General features: G+C 40.7%; 1 protein-coding gene across 2 annotated transcripts in view; it reads right to left on the bottom strand.

The window, feature by feature from the left end:
* The window catches only part of DHRSX (dehydrogenase/reductase X-linked), a 224,396-nt gene that overhangs the window by 64,712 nt on the left and 140,153 nt on the right, over window positions 1-19,531 (bottom strand). For both annotated transcript variants that reach the window (XM_073354095.2, XM_073354104.2), the window contains one exon: window positions 9,236-9,337. In XM_073354095.2, the coding sequence (XP_073210196.1) occupies window positions 9,236-9,337 (102 nt within the window). The remainder of the gene's footprint in view (window positions 1-9,235; window positions 9,338-19,531) is intronic.

A 19,531-nucleotide genomic window follows, 5' to 3' on the forward strand; every position in this document is an offset into this window, starting at 1 on the left:
GGGGGAAAAAAAAAAGACAGAGCCCAAATGCAACAAACAATAAGTGAAACTCATCAGGTTTTTGACAAAAATGAAAAGCCTATAAACATAGTAAGCTCCTTAAGGGCTGATTAGATTTTTGACACACCTGCATTCTGCCATGGGGCACAATAGAGTGTTGATTTATGTATTATGTGTATAGTGAAAATACATAAAACCCAACCTGGCTTTCTAGAAAACACAAAAAACAAGTTACAAATTCATATTTAATTTTAATTCATTGTTTTATAATGGATTTTTTTTCTCATTAAAACAAAATAGAGCATTCTTAGTTGGGTCTGGATGCAGAAAAACATTTTATTCCTGAAAATACATTCCCTCCAGTGCATTATTATTCAAGATAAGCATTCACAACCTCAATCATAAAACAGATAAGGCAGCCACACCATCCTACTTCAATAAGAAATGCTGCTTGATGGTGAAATTTCTTATTTTGTGATTTGTACTAAAAATAATTTAACGTGGAACAAAATGAAAGGGTTTGGTAAAAAATAAATTATGGACCCAATCCTGCTCCCACTGAAGCGTATTGCAAAGTCCCATAGACTTCAATCGTTTAAGATTGAGCAATACAGCACATCTGCTGCTGAGTTTTGTATCTTTGTATATTGTTCTATTGATAAAGCTGGCATCATTAATTTGCAGCTAAGACATGAAACCAAAGGTGGCGAACTCGCCACCTGTGGAGACTGAGATATTTACAGTTTCATAGAGTGTTTGACATTATGGAATGAGAAAAATCTTTTAAACTAGTTAGGAAAAAACAAGACTATGCTAAACAAAAGTCAGAATTTCAGTGTATGCGATGTGGATTCTCTGACTGCCAGAACTATCCTGAATGAGCAAGTTGCTGCTGTAACTGACTTGTTATTACAATAAACATATAGACCTTTTAGAAGAGTTCTGATATGTTTATCAGGTGAAGTATGTAGATATTATTTCAGCTGACAACAATACTGCTCAGTAAACCACTGAACAATGCAGCTGCTGGATGCTGATCACTATTGAAAATCTGGCAACTTAATTTAGATAACTACATTAGGAGCTGAGTTTGTCTGAAAATCCAACCACTTATGTGGGAGACTAAATGGTAGCTGTTAGATGCTGAGTTTGTCTGAAAATCTGGCTCTCTGTGAATATCTCACATTTATACAACAAATTAGTGTTACACACAAATATCCTTATGCCTCCTTCAGTGCTACCAATAATGCAGGAAGACCCTCTTTGAGCTAATCCATAAAGCCACTATCTTCTCCTCCTTCAAAGTTCTCCCCTAGACGCAGCTCTGCCATGATGCCTGTAAAAAATCAGCTAATTAATCACAGTATGAAGGGCAAATAGGGATGGTTGGCTCTTAGGAAATGTAGGTGGTAATATAGGGCACAGGAGATGAAGCATGGTCTTGTGATTAAGGCATTAGACTAAGATTCAGAAGATCTGGCTTCAATTCCTGGTTCAACCATAGACTTCTTGTATAATCTGGGGCAAGTCGTGTAGGCAAAATCTGTGTTCCATTGAAGTCAAAGGTAAAACTCCTCACTGACTTTAATGGGGTCAGGATTTCACCTTCAATTTCTTTGTTTTTGTTCTCATTTGTAAAATGGGGATAACAATACTTCCTTTCTCCCACCCTGTCTATCTTGTTTATTTAGACTGTAAACTGTCTCTGTGTATTTGTATAGCACCTCGCACCATGGGGCCAGGATCTTGACTTGGGCTGCTTGGTGCCACCATAATATAAATAATAAATTACAACTTACTTTAGCTATTAATAATAAATTTTAGGTGTATACAAATTATATATATATTTGTACCCTACCCATCAAATATCAGTTTTCTTCTTAAGGTTCGATCCTGTGAACCATTTAAGCATATGAGTAATGTTACATAAGCGGCAAAGAGTCCTGTGGCACCTTATAGACTTACAGATGTATTGTAGCATAAGCTTTCGTGAGTGAATGCCCACTTCGTCGGATGCATCTGACGAAGTGGGCATTCACCCACGAAAGCTTATGCTCCAATACGTCTGTTAGTCTATAAGGTGCCACAGGACTCTTTGCCACTTTTACAGATCCAGACTAACACGGCTACCCCTCTGATACGTTACATAAGTGATTAGTCCCTTTGACTTCCATGGGACTACTCACATATGTAAAGTTACTCATATGCATACGTGTTTGCAGGATCAGGGTCTAAGTGTGTATGCATATATATGTGGTATATTACACACAAGCACACATACATAACTCATACACATATCTGTCTCTATAATTTTGATTGTACCATACAGCCATACCCCACAAACCAGCATGTTTAGAGAGGGTTGCATACTATAATAAGAATAAATTTCTGCACTCACCTACAAAATGTGCAATCATGAATTTCTGAACCAGTCAATAGTTCAGAATTATTGTCTGATTTTAAAGTGGCTTAGACAGGGTTCAGCCTGAAATTCATTAGCTTTGTGATCTGCCTAAAATGGGCTAATATATTAAAATCTCTCAACTTCAGTGCTACAAAGAAATGTATTCAAGGTCTTATAGATTTCCCTCCCTCCCCAACCCAGTGCCAAAAAGACACTCAGGTACTCTCAAACGGTATTTCATTGTCCTCAAGTCTGGCAATTTGTATTCTAATCACCTTTGGTGGTATGTGTGGATGCTCTGTTTTCCCTAAGGATGTTGTAATGGCTTTGTTCAGTTTACTGATGAGTGGAATCATTCACCATAGCAAAAGAATAAAATAAACAAACAAGTGTATTTAAAATATATTGAAAAGCATTTTCAGCATACAAGGAAAACAACTGTCAATTTGGTATGGAAAAAAAAATCTCGTAAGTGGGAAATAATACCATCAACTTACAGCTCTAGAGATTTACACACCATGTCACTGCCAGCTCCTAAGGTTTTTTAATACATGCCTCTTCTACATGCAATTACTATTAATTTAACATTTATATTGTGGTAGTGCCTATAACATGCTGCATGGTTTTCAAACATACAAAGACACAGTCCCAGGCCCAAGAAGAGCATACAGCCTGACAAGAATGTGGTGTTGATACCCAAGACTGAATTGTAAGACTAGCTGATCAATTGCACTTATTATGCACCGTTAGTTAGTTAATATTTTATTAGAGTTTTAAAAAAATCTGAAATCCTCCTTTTAATGACTTTGTAGACAGGCTATTTGAGCTACATGATGTTTTTCTATGTTAAAGGAAGTGTAGGGGGAAAAAACCACATTAGCTCATGTGTCATATGCCAACCCAAATAATTTTTAGAAACTGAAATTGTTTAAGCAATGCGCCATTTGCGTTTTAAAAAAAAAATGCTTTCCTTTTGATTCACTTTGAAAAGCAACGGGCTGAGCATGAGCGGCATGGATTAGCAAAGAGGGGCCTGGGAAGCAGAGTAAAAAGCCTAGCAATGAAAGGGCTGACCTTTGTTTGCCAAATGAACTCACACGTGTTTTCAACCGACTCTTTCCCCCTTAAATTAAACCCCCAAATTATGTTATGATAGCATTCAGGTTCTCATTTAAATCAACTATAGCAAGGAGATAGATGAGATTGTCTCACTGCCCTTACCTCATCCCCTTTTGCTTTGGAATCGTTATACTTTTGGCATGAGATTTCCAAAAGAGCCTAAGGGAGTTAATTGGTCAAATCCTACTGAATTTCAATGGGATTTGGGTACCTAATTCCCTTAGGCTCATTTGAAACTCCCAGATTTGGAATAATAAATCAAATTTGGATAAGATCCATGCAATGGGATGAGTTCTAAATGGCAGATAACATTTCTAAAGTACCTAAGTGACTTGGCTAGATCCAGAAAAGAGATGTAGGCTCAACGTTGCAACACAACTGTAGGTGCTCTGAAGCCAATGGAATCCATAGCCCAGGTTACACGCGCACAATGCATGGGGAGAGTCAGGTGCCTAAGAATGGGATTCACAGCAGTGACATAGTTAGGAGTGGAAACATAGGTGGCCTCAACTTCTGGTGGACTTGCAATGACCGACGGTCTAACATCACAGCAAACCATTGATATTGTATATTATTATATTATATATTGTTGCATATCTGGCTGTGGTCAGCCCCACCCACCCGGCTGAGACCATGTCGGGGCAGACCGCTGCCAATGGGGAGGCAACAACCAGGGCTGGGTGGCATAACAGCAAAGCCCCTTCCCTACTGACATGATGGGGGTGGCCAAGCCAAATCTGGGTAGTATTGTGACATGGGGAATGGGCTCCTTCTCCCAATCCCAGGCTCCAACTGACATGGCAGATCCTACGTCCATGGGGGAGCAGCAGGACCCCATGTACCACATCTCATTGCCATTTAAATTTGGCCCATCTGCCTGGAAGGAGCTCCACCAGTACACCACCCAGCTCTAGTTACTGCCTCCTGATTGGAAGTGATACATCCCAGCCTGCCCATGAACAGGGTGTGTGTTGGGGGGGGAGGGGGAAGGGTGATTGGCTATAATCAAATTGGCTGTGTGAGCCAATGGGAAGACAATAACCAGAGCCAGGTGGCATACAGTGGAGCCCCACCCCGTGTGAGTGATGGAGAGGTGGTTGGGCCAATGAGCAGCGTTGTGACCCAGTGCATGCTCCCAGACCCCAGCTCCACTTCGTTCTCCATTGACAAAGACGCCAACTCCATCCCATGCCACACAGTTGCTTTCTCCCCATAGTGAAGGGTGTGCCCCGCTCCTGCCCACTGCTGGGGGAGGGGTTGGCCAAAACCTGGTTGTTTGGGAACTAAGAAACAATCAGCCAACAGGAAGGCAGTAACTGGAGCAGGGGTGGAGGGGTGCAGAGTCGGAGCCTATGTTGATGGGGAAGTGGAGCTAAGTGGAGCAGTTTGAGGCAGCTGCATTAAAAGACTGCTCAGTGGCCTGGCTCAACTTTGACATTTTTTTTCAGATTTGTGTGGGCTGCTTGGGTGCTAATTGGGTGGGCCAGGGCCCACCGGTGGCTCTGTCCTTGGTTCACAGAAGCCAGCATGTTGAACAAAGATCCGCCTAAACTAGCCAAGAGGAAATGCCAAGGAAAGAGGTATAGTCTAAGCCCCACCCTCTCAAAGGCCATAAGGAGGTACCTCCCTCTGCTCTCCTGGAGTTAGACAGCCAAGCCAGGTCAGCCCTTTCTTGTTTAAAAAGAAAAGAAAAGAAAAGAAAAGAAAAGAAAGAGCTGCTTTCCTTCCCGCCCCATACCCCAAAGCTCAGTAGTTAAAGGACTCACCCAGGAAGTGAGAGATCCAGGTTCAATTCCCCCCCCTGCATGATGCAAAGCTGAGACTTGAACCAAAGTCTTCTCCCTTCCAGATGAATCCCCTAACCAGTGACTTCTGTGGTGGGTCACTCTGAAGCTGTTACATTTTGTATAAAATATGTAAATATTCAGGGACTTGAATACAACTCTCCCATCTCTCAGGGGAGTGCCTTTACCACTCAGCTATAGAGTCATTTTCACTGTCTCTCTGGCCCAATAAATTATTTACTTTAAATAAAAGTTAAAGTGTGTGTGTGTATAGATAGATATACACACAAACCCAGCATAAACGTATTGCATAATCATACATTTACATCATGTAAATATGAATAATATATAATAAATGAAACTATATCTATATTTTAAATGTTAAATATTTCATTTCAAGCAACTAAAATAACTTTAAGACCTTGTGAGAATGGAAATAAATAAACTAAGTAATACTCTGAAGTAACTTATTTTGCATTAAATATAAAAATATTTTTGAGCTCATTTCCCATTTTCATAGAATCATAGAATATCAAGGTTGGAAGGGACCTCAGGAGGTCATCTAGTCTAAAGCAAAGTCCAGCTCAAAGCAGGACCAATCCCCAACTATGATTCACAATGGGTTATTTTAGATCTGCACATTAACAAAGTTTCCCTGGAGAAAATTAATTCCCCCCAAACTGCCTAAAACTGTAAAATGTTTGTGTTTTGACAATCAAATATTTTAACAAAAAACATGCAAACACACATCTTTGTAATCCAGTCAGAACCAGTCCAAAGCAGAATTACAGCAGGCATTGCCTTTTTTCTAGTGACTGGTATTTTTGTGACTGAACATGGGAGGCAGAAGAACAATAACGTCCGAGCGTGGAGGGAGGTCAGAGACTAGGAACATATTGGTCCCTTGTTGCCTTAAAATCTGTGAATGAATCATGTTCCCTAAATACAGTATAAATCACACTGAATGGATTTTCAGTGAAGACACTGGAATGCAAAATTAAAAAGGAAAATAAATATCAATTAACATCAATGGCTCTATGGGCATAATTATGCACTCCGCACTAATCCAAGGTCACTGGGAGCCTCTCTCTTGCTGTCAAAGGATCAGATGCTCACTGTGTTGGAACCTACTGACTTTCCCTTTTAATGCCAGCCAAATGCCAGATTATTTACAGGAGCTAAAACAGATGTTGAACAGAATAGGAAACAAGCCCTCAGAAGCGGAAAGCCTGGTGATTCACCATGTGATTGTCAGAGGCTAACCTAATTATTAGAAGGGAGCCTTTACAGGGGCTCTGGAGATGATTATTCCTGTGATTCTGTTATGGCCTTAGTAAAAGGCAAAGTTAAGCCATTCATTTCATTACAGCTTCTGAAAGGATTTTCTTAAAGAGCTAATTTATCTGGGCAACAGTAACTGAGCATGAATTAAATAAAATGCCTTTCTTGGGGGTCATGAAAATGTAAACTAGTTCAGGGCACTGTACGTCAAGCCTCTTTAAAATTTATATTTTGGACTTAGAGGCTTTGGTGTCGTATCCCGTTTTTTATTAAGTCCATCAAAAAATAACATTTTTAAGATGATGAATTTTGCTGTAATAGTCAGGCTCCTTGTTTCCCGTGTAGTGATACAGCAAAAAACCCCTTTTGGGGTTCAAAAGGGAGCTAGAAAGATTCGCAGAAGATAGGTCCATTAGTGGCTATTAGCCAGGATGGGCAGGAATGGTGTCCCTAGCCTCTGTTTGCCAGAAGTTGGATTGGGTGATAGGGCATGGATCACTTGATGATAACCTGTCTATTCATTCCCTTTGGGGCACCTGCCATTGACCACTGTCAGAGGACAGGATACTGGGCTTGATGGACCTTTGGTCTGACCCAGTATGGCCGTTCTTATGTTCTTAAAAATGTAACATGAAAAACAGCAAAAATGTAGCATTGAAAATCAGATGCTTGCTATCATCTTCCCAAAGCCACTCTTTTAGGGTCTGATCCTTCAAACACAATTATATTACCAAGTGTAGTGTTTAGTACTTCGGTTGACCCATAACTCAATGGGACAAATCAAGGCATTAATGGAACTACATAAAGTTATGAGCAATATGCTCAGTAGTATTTGCAAGATCAAGCACTTATTTCTTACTTCTCTCCCTACCATCATTGTTCCTTTGTCAACCTTGTCTCAGATATCAATGTGGCCTAGTGGTTGTGCTTTGGACTATGACTGTGGCAATCTGGGTTCTAGTCCCAGCGTCACTGCAGTTATTTGGGTAACATGGGGCAAGTCATTTCTCTTCCTTGTGACCCAGTTTCCCCACCTACAAAAAGGAGATAATAATCCTGACCTCCTTGGTAAAGAGCTTTGAAATCTACCGATGAAAAACACTATTGAAGAGCTAGATATTAATATGCCACAGATCAGTTGAATAATTACATAGTTTATGGCCCAAATGTTCAAATTTAGGTGTATTATTTAAGCATCTGAGTAAAAGTGGCATGATATTCAGAATTTCTGAGCATCCACAAATCCCACTGAAGTCAAGGGGAGCTGGACACCCTGAAAAGCACGCCATTTTTATTCTGATGCCTAAATAATTACTTAGATGCTTAACTTTAGGTATCTACATTTGAAAAATTGGGCCTATAATGCTTTTTATCTGCTCGTATGAGCAAGAATGTACAGTTACAGTATGGGTGTTCATTTTTACTGTACAGGCTGCAGCTGCAGTGGAAGCTAGCCTTTTAGTCAAGAGGTCTGAATAGATGATCTAATGGCCCCTTCTGGCCTACAACTCTATGAATCTATGAAATCCAGAAGTTTTTTTTTTCTCTTAAAAGGACACCAAGATCCATTCCATCTTAAGAATCCCATCCATTGCAGTCAAAATTTTGTTTGTGTAGATGCCCAGCAGGGGGAGAGGGTTGTCTCTATGGACACTTGCAGAAAAGAGGAGTTAAGATTTGGCAGACATTTCCATTAACTCCATAGAATAAAACTCTATATTTTCATTTAATAGTGCATGAGCTACAGTTTGAGCTACTATCAAGAGCTCCTATAGTACATAAGTGCATGTAGCAAATCATCTAATGTAATGCAAGTGAAATTATTAGTTTGTTTTGCCCTCAGCAGGGCAGGACAGTTACATGAGTGGAGAAAACAGTATCAGTCCTTTTGGATTTCTCCCTTGTGTCTTCATTGAGAGACGGTTCATGCACAGAATTGGAGGGAAAGAAAAAAACAGCGTGTGAGCGCTGAAGGGCTTAGACAACAGCCCCAAGTGAGTGGGGTGGGGCATGGGTTTGTTGATGATTTGCTTCCTGTTAAATGAATATACAAAAAGTTTCCCTCATAGTAGAGTGTTTAGTACAGAGGAGGCTTTTAAAACAAAAATGCCAGGAGAAAAAAAATATCTCTCTGGGCTGGATCCTGAAGATACCATGGTTATAAAAAAAAAATTAGATAGCTAGAACTGCCAATCCTAATGTTCAAAAACATCAAGAGTCAGTACCCCAAAATCTTGAGATTTAAAAAAGAAAAAAGGTAAAAAAAAAGTTGGGTTTTTTATCTGCCTTTGGATTTTTGAAAGTTTAGGGTCACATTTTCCAGTTTTTCCTCAACAACCATGAGGGCTAGAAACTTTTAAAAAATGAATGCTGGAATTCTCTTGTAATTCCGTGACTCCAGGAGCTGGGGCTTTAATTAAAAAAAAACACGAGTATCATGACACTTGCAATACAATCAAAGAGGCTGGCAAACTGAGGATGCCTCTTAAAATGTACTGAAGTGCTGACAAGGCCGTAAGCAGTAATTCAGTCATATTGCTATCTTGTTGTTTGGTTCAAATAAAGCATCTGAAACGTGAAGCATTGTAAAGAACCCAATGTGTCCAAATCTTACAGTAAGCATGTGAGAAGGTGAAAGAAAACTCACCATTATTCACCAGGACGTGGAGTGGACAATTCTTTGCTCTAAACTGTTGCACAAATTGCCGTATGGACTTCATTGAAGCCAAATCACAGTGTAAAAACTCCACTGGAAAGAAACAGAGAAAAAAACACCCCGTGAAGTCAGTTTACAGTGGCTTGGGGGACAGGGGGAACCACTCCCCAGCACTCACTGGCAGCATGGCTGGGGCCGGGCTGCTGCACTTTCTGCCATCCATGAGTGCAGGCCCAGCCCTCCTGCATTCCTCAGGGGCGGGAAGGGGCAAAGTAGGGGTGGGGAGAGGCAGGGGCTGGAGCAGCACGCAGCTGCACAGAGGACCAGGAAATTTGGTACCCCAAACTTCCTGGTGCCCTATGCAGCTGCGTACTTTGCATATGGGTAAGGACGGCCCTGATCATGATCATCTAGTCTGACTTCCTGCACATTGCAGCACACAGAACCTCACCCACCCACTCCTATAATAGACTCATGACCTTTGGCTGAGTTACTGAAGTCCCCAAATCATGGTTTAAAGACTTCAAGTTACAGAGAATCCATCATTTACCCTAGTTTAAACCTGCAAGTGACCCGTGCCAGAGGCTGCAGAGGAAGGCAAAAAAACCCAAAATCCCAGGATCTCTGCCAATCTGAGCTGGGGGGAAATTCCTTCCCAACCCCAAATATGGCAATCAGTTAGGCCCTGAGCATGTGGGCAAGACCCACCAGGCAGATACCTGGAAACGAATTCTCTGTAGTAACTCAGAGCCCTCCCCATCTCGTGTCCCATCACCCATCATTGGTGATTTTTGCTACTGGCAGTCACCGATGGGCCACATGCCATTGTAGGAAGTCCCCTCATACCATCCCCTCCATAAACTTATCAAGCTTAGTCTTGAAGTCAGTTAGGTTTTTTGCCCCCCCTGCTCCCCTTGGAAGGCTGTTCCAGAACTTCACTCCTCTGCTCTGATAGTGAGAAACCTTCACCTAATTTCAAACCTAAACTTGTTGATGGCCAGTTTATATCCATTTGTTTTTGTGTTAACATACGCACTTAACTTAAATAACTCCTCTCCCTCCCTGATATTTATCCCTCTGATGTATTTATAGAGAGCAATCATACCTCCCCTCAGCCTTTATTGGTTAGGCTAAACAAGCCAAGCTCTTTGAGTCTCCTCTCATAAGGTAGGTTTTCCATTCCTCGGTCATCCTAGTAGCCCTTCTCTGCACCTGTTCCAGTTTGAATTCCTCTCTCTTACACATGGGAGACCAGCAATGCACACACTATTCCAGATGAGGTCTCACCAGTGCCTTGTATAATACTTCCCTGTCTTTAGTGGAAATACCTCACCTGATGCATCCTAGGACTGCATTAGCCTTTTTCTCAGCCACATTATATTGCCTGCTCATAGTCATACTATGATCAACCAAATATACCCAGGTCTTTCTCCTCTTCTGTAGCTTCCAACTGATAAATCCCCCGCTTAAAGCAAAAAATCTTGTTGTTAGTCCCCAAATGCATGACCTTGCACTTTACACTATTGAATTTCCTCCCATTTCTATTACTCCAGTTTACAAGGTCATCCAGATCTTCTTGTTATAATATTCCAATCCTACTCCGTATTGGCAATACCTCTCAACTTTGTGTCATTCTGCAATTATTTTTTAAGCACACTCCCACTTTTTGTGCCAAGGTCAGTAATAAAAATGTTAAATAAGATTGGTCCCAAGACCAGTGCCTGAGGAACTCCACTAGTAACCTCCCTCCAGCCTCACAGGTCACTTTTCAGTGTGACCCATTGTGGTCTCCCCTTTAACCAGTTCCTTATCCACCTTTCAGTTCCCATATTAATCCCCATCTTCTCCAATATAACTAATAATTTCCCATGTGAAACTGTATCAAATGCCTTACTGAAATCTAGGTAGATTAGATCTGTTTATCCTTTGTCTAAAAAGGATCAGTTATCTTCTCAAAGAAGGAGATCAGGTTGGGTCTGGCAAGATCCACCTTTTGTAAAACAATGTTGTATTTTATCCCACTCACTATTCACCTTTATGTCCTGAACTACTTTCTCTTTCAAAATTTGTTCCAAGACTTCGCACACAATTGAGATCAAACTAACAGGCCTGTAGTTTCCTGGATCACTTTTTTTCCTTTTCTTAAAATTAGGAACTAGATTAGCAATTCTCTTGTCATAAGATATGACCCGTGAGTTTACAGATTCCTTGCTACTGGACTTGCAATTTCGTGTGCTAGTTCCTCTAATATTATTGCATGAGATTATCCGGGCCCCCTGATTTAGTCCCTTTCAGCTGCTTGAGCTTAACTTCTACCTCGCCTGTGGTAATTTCTACCTCAATATCCTTGTTACCCTAGTCACACTACCACTACCTCAAAGTTCTTCATTAGACTCATTCAAAACTGAGGCAAAGTATTTGTTTAGGTTTTTCCCCTTCTTTCTTTTCTTTCAGCTTATTTTTTTCAAGTTCTTGGTTTTTCACCTTCCAAATATCAAGAATGTCAAGTATGGTCTTCCCTTGTTTTGCTGGGGTATCTGTTGAATGTTTCAGAGCACATTTATTGTGAAATATCACACCTTAATTGAAGGTGTTGAATCTTTAACAAAAATATCTTTTAGCCAATGTTAATCAGTAATTAAATAGGTGTCAACAAAATTAATAAACATTCAAACACAAAAGAGCCAAAATCCTCCCATGTGTTTTAGACAGTCCGATTAAAAATTGCTTCCCCTTTCAGTTGTTCAACTCTTGCTCTCTTGACTTTTTTGATGTCACCACTTCATTAGTTCTCTTGTCTAGAATATAACAGGGCAGACGAGGCCTGGATGTCTTATGTGAAAAATTAATAACTCTGCTCCCCCCTTCCCACTCACCCTATCAAACTTTAATTTATTTATTCATTTCATTTTTAAAGCAAAACTTTCAGATGTTTTTTATACATCAAAAGAAGACAAGAGAAAAAAACGCAACCTCCCTTTTTTGCAGGCTGACTTTAGAAGAGCTATTCAAACTGCATGCTATTTTAAAAAATGTAGACTGACAAACATGGAGAGGGGGGTTCAACTATACTCTCTAAAGTATATGCTCTTTCTTCTCTCTCTTGGTTTGTTACCCATAAAACAACAATTTGTGCCAATGACACAGGAGTATTAGGCTAGCCATGTGGTGATTTGAGATTACTATTTATTGTACTGTAACATATTCAGCTTTACTGCTGTGGTTAGATGTTCAGCTGCATGCATGTGTTTAGTTATTACCGTGTACATGTGGGTCACCAGTGCAGTTAGATGTTCGGTTGTGTGCGTGTGTTCTCCCTGTGTGTCTGCGCAGACAGACAGCACAGCAGACCTCGAGCAAACTGTCCAATGACCACAAGATGCACTAAAGTGCGAAGGCACCAGGCCAGGTTTATTGTTGACAAATCACAGTAATAGCACCTGGTAGATGCTCTGAGGATACTAAGACATGTATGCCCATGACAATGAACACAGCTCAGTGAATGGCGGGACTTTCCATTCCCCGCTTGGCAGGACAAAAGACACTCTACCTGAGACTCCATTTTATACCCTGATACAAACAAGTTGCGTACTGCCCCTTTGACATAATTAGTTGCTGCCCCTTGACGTGGCTAGCTATTACCCAGTACATGTTGGTTTAATTAAAACATTTTTATTACTTACTGTTATCCTGATCTTATCTTTTAGGAGGGGTCAGTACATTTCTGTTATCCATGGGGAACGTTTTTGTACCATCCTTGATATCAGGATGTTCTGGTATCACTTGCTATTGGGATGTGTTTGCGTGAGTACTCTGTGCCTAGCACTTCTTAGGAATGTGTATTTCTGCAATATCAGCCCTGTTCTTGCCAGATTCTGTGAGCAGGTCCTGCCTCATACCAGGCCTCTGATACAAAGGCTTATGTTTCAGGCTCTCTTCCTACTACAACTGTTATCTCATGGTTCCCTTCCCCACTTATTCATCTAATCCACATGTTTTATATGGTCATAAAATAGATTGTGAGTTATTTGAGGTATGATTGTGTGTAAAGAGTGCATTACAGCTAAGCCACAAGATCTGCTAAAGTGGGATCCACTAAAGCGGGGCCTCTAGGCACTCCAGCAATCCACATAACAAACAGTAATGATAACACTTATTCAAATTCATTACAGCAAAATACTTTTCCAGTTTGAAACTGCTTTAGAACTTCAGACACAAATGAAGCTTCCAGTTGGTTGTCAATTATGTCAGACTATTTCCCCCCTACTGTTACTCACACCTTCTTGTCAACTGTTTGAAATGGGCCATCCTGATTATCACTACAAAAGTTTTTTTTCTCCTGCTGATAATAGTCCATCTTAATTGATTTGTCTTGTTAGAGTTGGTATGGCAACCCCCACCTTATGTGTATACACACACAACTTCCTACTGTATTTTCTGCTCCATGCATCTGATGAAGTGGGTTTTAGCCCACGAAAGCTTATGTCCAAATAAATTTGTTAGTCTCTAAGGTGCCACAAGTACTCCTCATTCTTTTTATTCTATATATGGTTAGATCTGGCTGCTTTCCTTGATTTTATTTGTGTATTGCATTTGCAAGTGGCAATGAGACACAACAGAGAGCATATTTCTAGGGGATTACTGCACACTGAAAGTGGATACAGCCATTCCTTCTTTGGCCTTCTTGCTGTATAAGGCCACATGAGCAATGCCGTAATCTCCCAGGTAGTTACTACCTGTTGTGTCTTGTTGCTTAGTAACTAATAATGCATGGTTATAGCTCTGAACAGTATTGACTACCATCTAGATCTTTACTTTATGTGTGCAAATAGAAATATCAAAAAATACTCTGAATCTACTGTAGCTTTTTATTTCTCCAATCGGCTCTAGCCCCCCAATAGAAGAGAATTAGTAAAAGAATGGTCGCCTCCTCCACAGGAGAGATGCATGCACCATGAAAGGAGGAGTTCCTTTTAATGCAGTATAACAATAGACACAAAGCACTTGTGACTAGAGCTGATCAACATTTTTTCAGTGAATAAACTATACACCAGAAAACCACTAAGTTCATTGAACGTTTCGACCAGACTGAGAAATCGCAATGTTTCTGAAATGTTGAAACAAAACATTTTAAGGAAGTATGGGCTGGATGAATGCACTATAAGGTGGGTAGAAAGCTGGCTAGATTGTCGGGCTCAACGGGTAGTGATCAATGGCTCCATGTCTAGTTGGCAGCCGGTATCAAGTGGAGTGCCCCAAGGGTCGGTCCTGGGGCCGGTTTTGTTCAATATCTTCATAAATGATCTGGAGGATGGTGTGGATTGCACTCTCAGCAAATTTGCGGATGATACTAAACTGGGAGGAGTGGTAGATACGCTGGAGGGGAGGGATAGGATACAGAAGGACCTAGACAAATTGGAGGATTGGGCCAAAAGAAATCTGATGAGGTTCAATAAGGATAAGTGCAGGGTCCTGCACTTAGGACGGAAGAACCCAATGCACAGCTACAGACTAGGGACCGAATGGCTAGGCAGCAGTTCTGCGGAAAAGGACCTAGGGGTGACAGTGGACGAGAAGCTGGATATGAGTCAGCAGTGTGCCCTTGTTGCCAAGAAGGCCAATGGCATTTTGGGATGTATAAGTAGGGGCATAGCGAGCAGATCGAGGGACGTGATCGTTCCCCTCTATTCGACATAGGTGAGGCCTCATCTGGAGTACTGTGTCCAGTTTTGGGCCCCACACTTCAAGAAGGATGTGGATAAATTGGAGAGAGTCCAGCGAAGGGCAACAAAAATGATTAGGGGACTGGAACACATGAGTTATGAGGAGAGGCTGAGGGAGCTGGGATTGTTTAGCCTGCAGAAGAGAAGAATGAGGGGGGATTTGATAGCTGCTTTCAACTACCTGAAAGGGGGTTCCAAAGAGGATGGCTCTAGACTGTTCTCAATGGTAGCAGATGACAGAACGAGGAGTAATGGTCTCAAGTTGCAGTGGGGGAGGTTTAGATTGGATATTAGGAAAAACTTTTTCACTAAGAGGGTGGTGAAACACTGGAATGCGTTACCTAGGGAGGTGGTAGAATCTCCTTCCTTAGAGGTTTTTAAGGTCAGGCTTGACAAAGCCCTGGCTGGGATGATTTAACTGGGAATTGGTCCTGCTTTGAGCAGGGGGTTGGACTAGATGACCTTCTGGGGTCCTTCCAACCCTGATATTCTATGATTCTATGATTTCATTTTGACCCAATTCAAATTTTAACAAAAGCAAAGGGGAACTAGATTCACAAAATGGCTTGAGGGCATGGGGAAGAACGAACAACATCATTCTTGTAGCCTTTAGCCCAATGGGTAGGGTACCCACCTGGGATATGGGTCTTCTGTTTCCCCCTCTTCACAAATGAGGAGAAAGATCTGGAACCCAGGTCTCCCACCTCTCGGGTGAATGTGCTAACCACTGGGTTTTGGAGTATTCTGGCATAGGTTTCTCTCAGTCTCTCCTATTGAAGCTGTTTCACTTTTTATAAATAATTAGTCATTGGAGCAGGAACTTGAATTTGGGTCTTACACATCCTCGGTGAGCGCGCTAACCATCAAGCTATAGAGCCATTCTCATTCTTTTTCTCTGGCCCAATGACTACTCACGGCCATTCATAGCAGCACTTCATAGTCATTCATAATGACAACAACAAAGTATTTAATACAATGGGGCTCGTATCCATGAATGGGGCCTCTGGGCATTACTACAAGTACTACTAATATTGTTTTCTTGCTTCAGGCTCATTTCTGGGCAAATGTATAATGATATTTTGTAACTTTGTAATTTTAAAATTCCTTCCACCAAAAGATCTCAACACAGTTCACAAAAATGAATAAACTAATCCTCACAAAGTAGGGAATATTAATCTTAGTTTGCTCAGAAGGCAGAGAGATTAAGGGCCAGAAGCAGACACTCTTACTCACATGTAGCAGTACCTTACTCTGCAAGTAGTTCTACTGAAATAAACAGAACTTTTTGGAGATTAAGGCGCTACTCCACATGAGAATGTCCGAATATGGCCCTAAGTGACTTGCCCAGGGTCTTGCAGTGCATCAGTAGCAGAGCAGAGAATAGAAACCAGATCTCCTTTCTCCTATGGTTTGTTCTTTTAGCCTGAGTAGTAGATTAAAGAACTGCATATTAAGAATCTAAATGATACTGCCAGATTATAACAGTTTTAAGTATAGTCCAATTTTTTAAACTACCCTTTAACCAAACCCAACATTCAGCAATAGAGATGAGACAAATGACTGCAGATTAAGGCCTTCTATGCACAGTGGGGGTAATGGGCTCTAAAGGAATTGAATTTTCTAAAGTGCATTAATGTGATGCACATTTATTTGTCCATATAGAGAAGCCCTTAACTTGCAGTCATTAGTCTTGTGCATGTCAGTGTGCTCACCCCACTGGGTAGTAAAGCCTTAACTTTGCAATAGCATTGTTACTTGACCAATATAATGAGAAACAACAGCTCATGAAGTTTTTTCATGTATAGTAGGTCTGGGCAAAGAAAGCAAACATTAGCTTTGATGGAATACAAACAAAGTCAATACTTTTCCAAATTAAAGCTGATGCCAATATTAGGCATAAATATTAGACAAAAATTATTTTTAACATTTTCAGTTTATCAGTCCATTAGACCTCAAATCATTCATGTCCCCAGAATTGTTAACAAATGTAATTTGGTTAGTCTCTAAGGTGCCACAAGTACTCCTTTTCTTTTTGCGAATACAGACTAACACGGCTGTTACTCTGAAATGTAATTCTGTTTACGTTCTAAGTTTAGTAGCATAATAGGTCTTTAAAACTAATCAGTCCTTGACTTTGCACGTGGCTTTCAAATTCTCAAACAAAAACAGAGCAAGAACGTAGGATTTGGAATCTAGGAAGAGGAACATTAGCAACTAATGTTGCTGAATCATCATAATCATTTCAAACACTATTCCATTCAGCTGTTTCTTCTACTATTCTTTCACACACAGACATTCACTTCTAGAATGCGTGCCTGTATTTCTTTCCTCTGTGTGGGTGTGTCTGACACACTGATCTAGGTAATACCTTCACTAAAAGCAAAGCAATTATATCTTTGTCAGATGCTAGCTAAAACATTCACACAGAATGAAAAAACAAACAAACCAAGATTTGACTATTACTTTGCTGTAATCTGGGGACACCTAATTCAATACTCAGAAAGTTATTAGCTAATTACATACAAATGGAGTGTAACGAAGCAAAAAGATGACCAGAATTCATTCTGTGCTTATTCACATCCAAACATGCATGTTTGATATTATCGATATTTCTGCTTTGCCCAATGTGACAAGTTTTTTTAACATGCATTTATTCTATTGTAGCATTTTGCTTAAGCAGGTACTGGCTGTACTTCAACATCCTAACAATGTCTGCTTTAAAGCTTTTGTACATAAAAATCAAACAAAATGACTAACAACAAACTGGAGACAGAATGGTCATCACAAACCTGGCAAGCATAATCTCACCTGTATCCTTGGCACGCCCACCTTCAAACATCTATCCAGTATACCTGGATGGGAGGTAAATAGCTTTGAACTTCCCCCACCTCAAGCTAAATGGTCCTAAGGAAACTCTTTGCTCTCCCCGCTTTTACAGATCTAACCAGCTAACCAAAGCTGATCTTTGTACAGATTAACTCTCTGTTTAAACAGGTTTCTGTAATGTGCAAAAAAAAAGAATAAAATCCAAACTCACTAAATGTCAAAGTGCACCCCTGAGGTGTCATAACACGGGTACCAAAGTGCATGAGTGAAATTGTGAACTTCCAAGACAGTATACTGTAAGTCCTTGGTTAAGATCAGTACTAGTGGCGTTCTCCAGCCTATTCATTGCAATATGACTTTTGTCTGGGGTGTTTAAGGAATACTGTGTTTAGAAATTCTTGGTGGATAATTATTTGCACATGCTTTTTTCCAGAACTATTTGAACATTGTCTGCTCAAAAGAAACAACTGAAAAAGCAGTTTATAGTGCCACTTCTTAACTATGTCGCTTTGACTTATTGTACTAAGAGGGCAGGGGGGAAAAAAAACTTTCAAGAGTTACGTTTCAGGAGTTACTTTAAAAAAAGTAAAAAGTCTAAAACTGAAAGGAATTTTTTTTATTATATATATATATATATATATATATATATTTTTTTTTTACACAGTGCAGCTTGACTTACCCATTTTCACCTCCTATACAACTTAATCTTCTTGGTGAGTGTATATATGAGTGTAGCAGAATTAAATGGCATAGTCCACTGACCCTCTTGTGTGTCAAATTCAGCCAGTTCTACTGCAACACTTAGTCCTCAAATAAGCAAAATTTAGAACAACAGCTCTGCTTTCATGTTCCATCACTAGCAACTGCTCCACTTACTGCCAAAATAGTACATTATAACAGAATCTCCAGGCTGATTCGCAGTTCAGTCACCTTTCCAGAGCACACATCACTGAACCGTGGTGCAAAAAGTAGTTCAGATAAAGGTTGAGAACTACTCAAGCGTGATTGCCTCAATCTATTTATACCACAAATAGTGTATTATTTGAAACAAGCTTTCTTTTCTATACATTACAGGTACAGTATGCATGTGTTTCATAAACTCACGTAAATACACTGCCTTGCTGTATGATTTAGTTGGGGATTGGTCCTGCTTTGAGCAGGGGATTGGACGAGATGACCTCCTGAGGTCCCTTCCAACCCTGATATTCTATGATTCTATATTTGTATATGCTTGCAGCTCAATATGGACCAGGCTTGAAAAACTGAGCAGCCACCATCTAACTAGAGACCTAAACCTATCTAGCCAAAGGCAGATACAAAAGATGAGAGGAAGGGATAACACCTGCAAGGTCAAGGGGCAGTCCCATGGTGAGAAAGCTGGGTAAGAAGCCTTGCCTCAGCTGCCTACAATGGAGTTGGGTTCCTCTAGGGCAGGAGTTTTTCCCTGATTAGTCATAACAGCCTATGGGTATTAGATATCTGTTACATCTGAAGCTCACTCTTATGGCTGCTGGAAAGCCGGAGCTCTCTGACCCCCGTCCCCGCATTCCAGAGCCTCCTGGTTGATGGGTATGTCCACTGCTTTCCTTATACTCAGGTCCCTGGCTGCAGTGAAAGGTGGGGGAGGTCTCTGCTCTCCTGCCAGACACTTGCTTCTTAGGAGGAGTTTTTCTGTAGCTCTGCCCCTTCCCCTGACTGGTTTTTTTTTTTGGGGGGGGGGGGTCCCTCTCTCTCCTGG

The sequence above is a fragment of the Lepidochelys kempii genome, chromosome 1 (genome assembly GCF_965140285.1).
Source record: "Lepidochelys kempii isolate rLepKem1 chromosome 1, rLepKem1.hap1, whole genome shotgun sequence".
NCBI classification, from domain to species: domain Eukaryota; kingdom Metazoa; phylum Chordata; order Testudines; family Cheloniidae; genus Lepidochelys; species Lepidochelys kempii.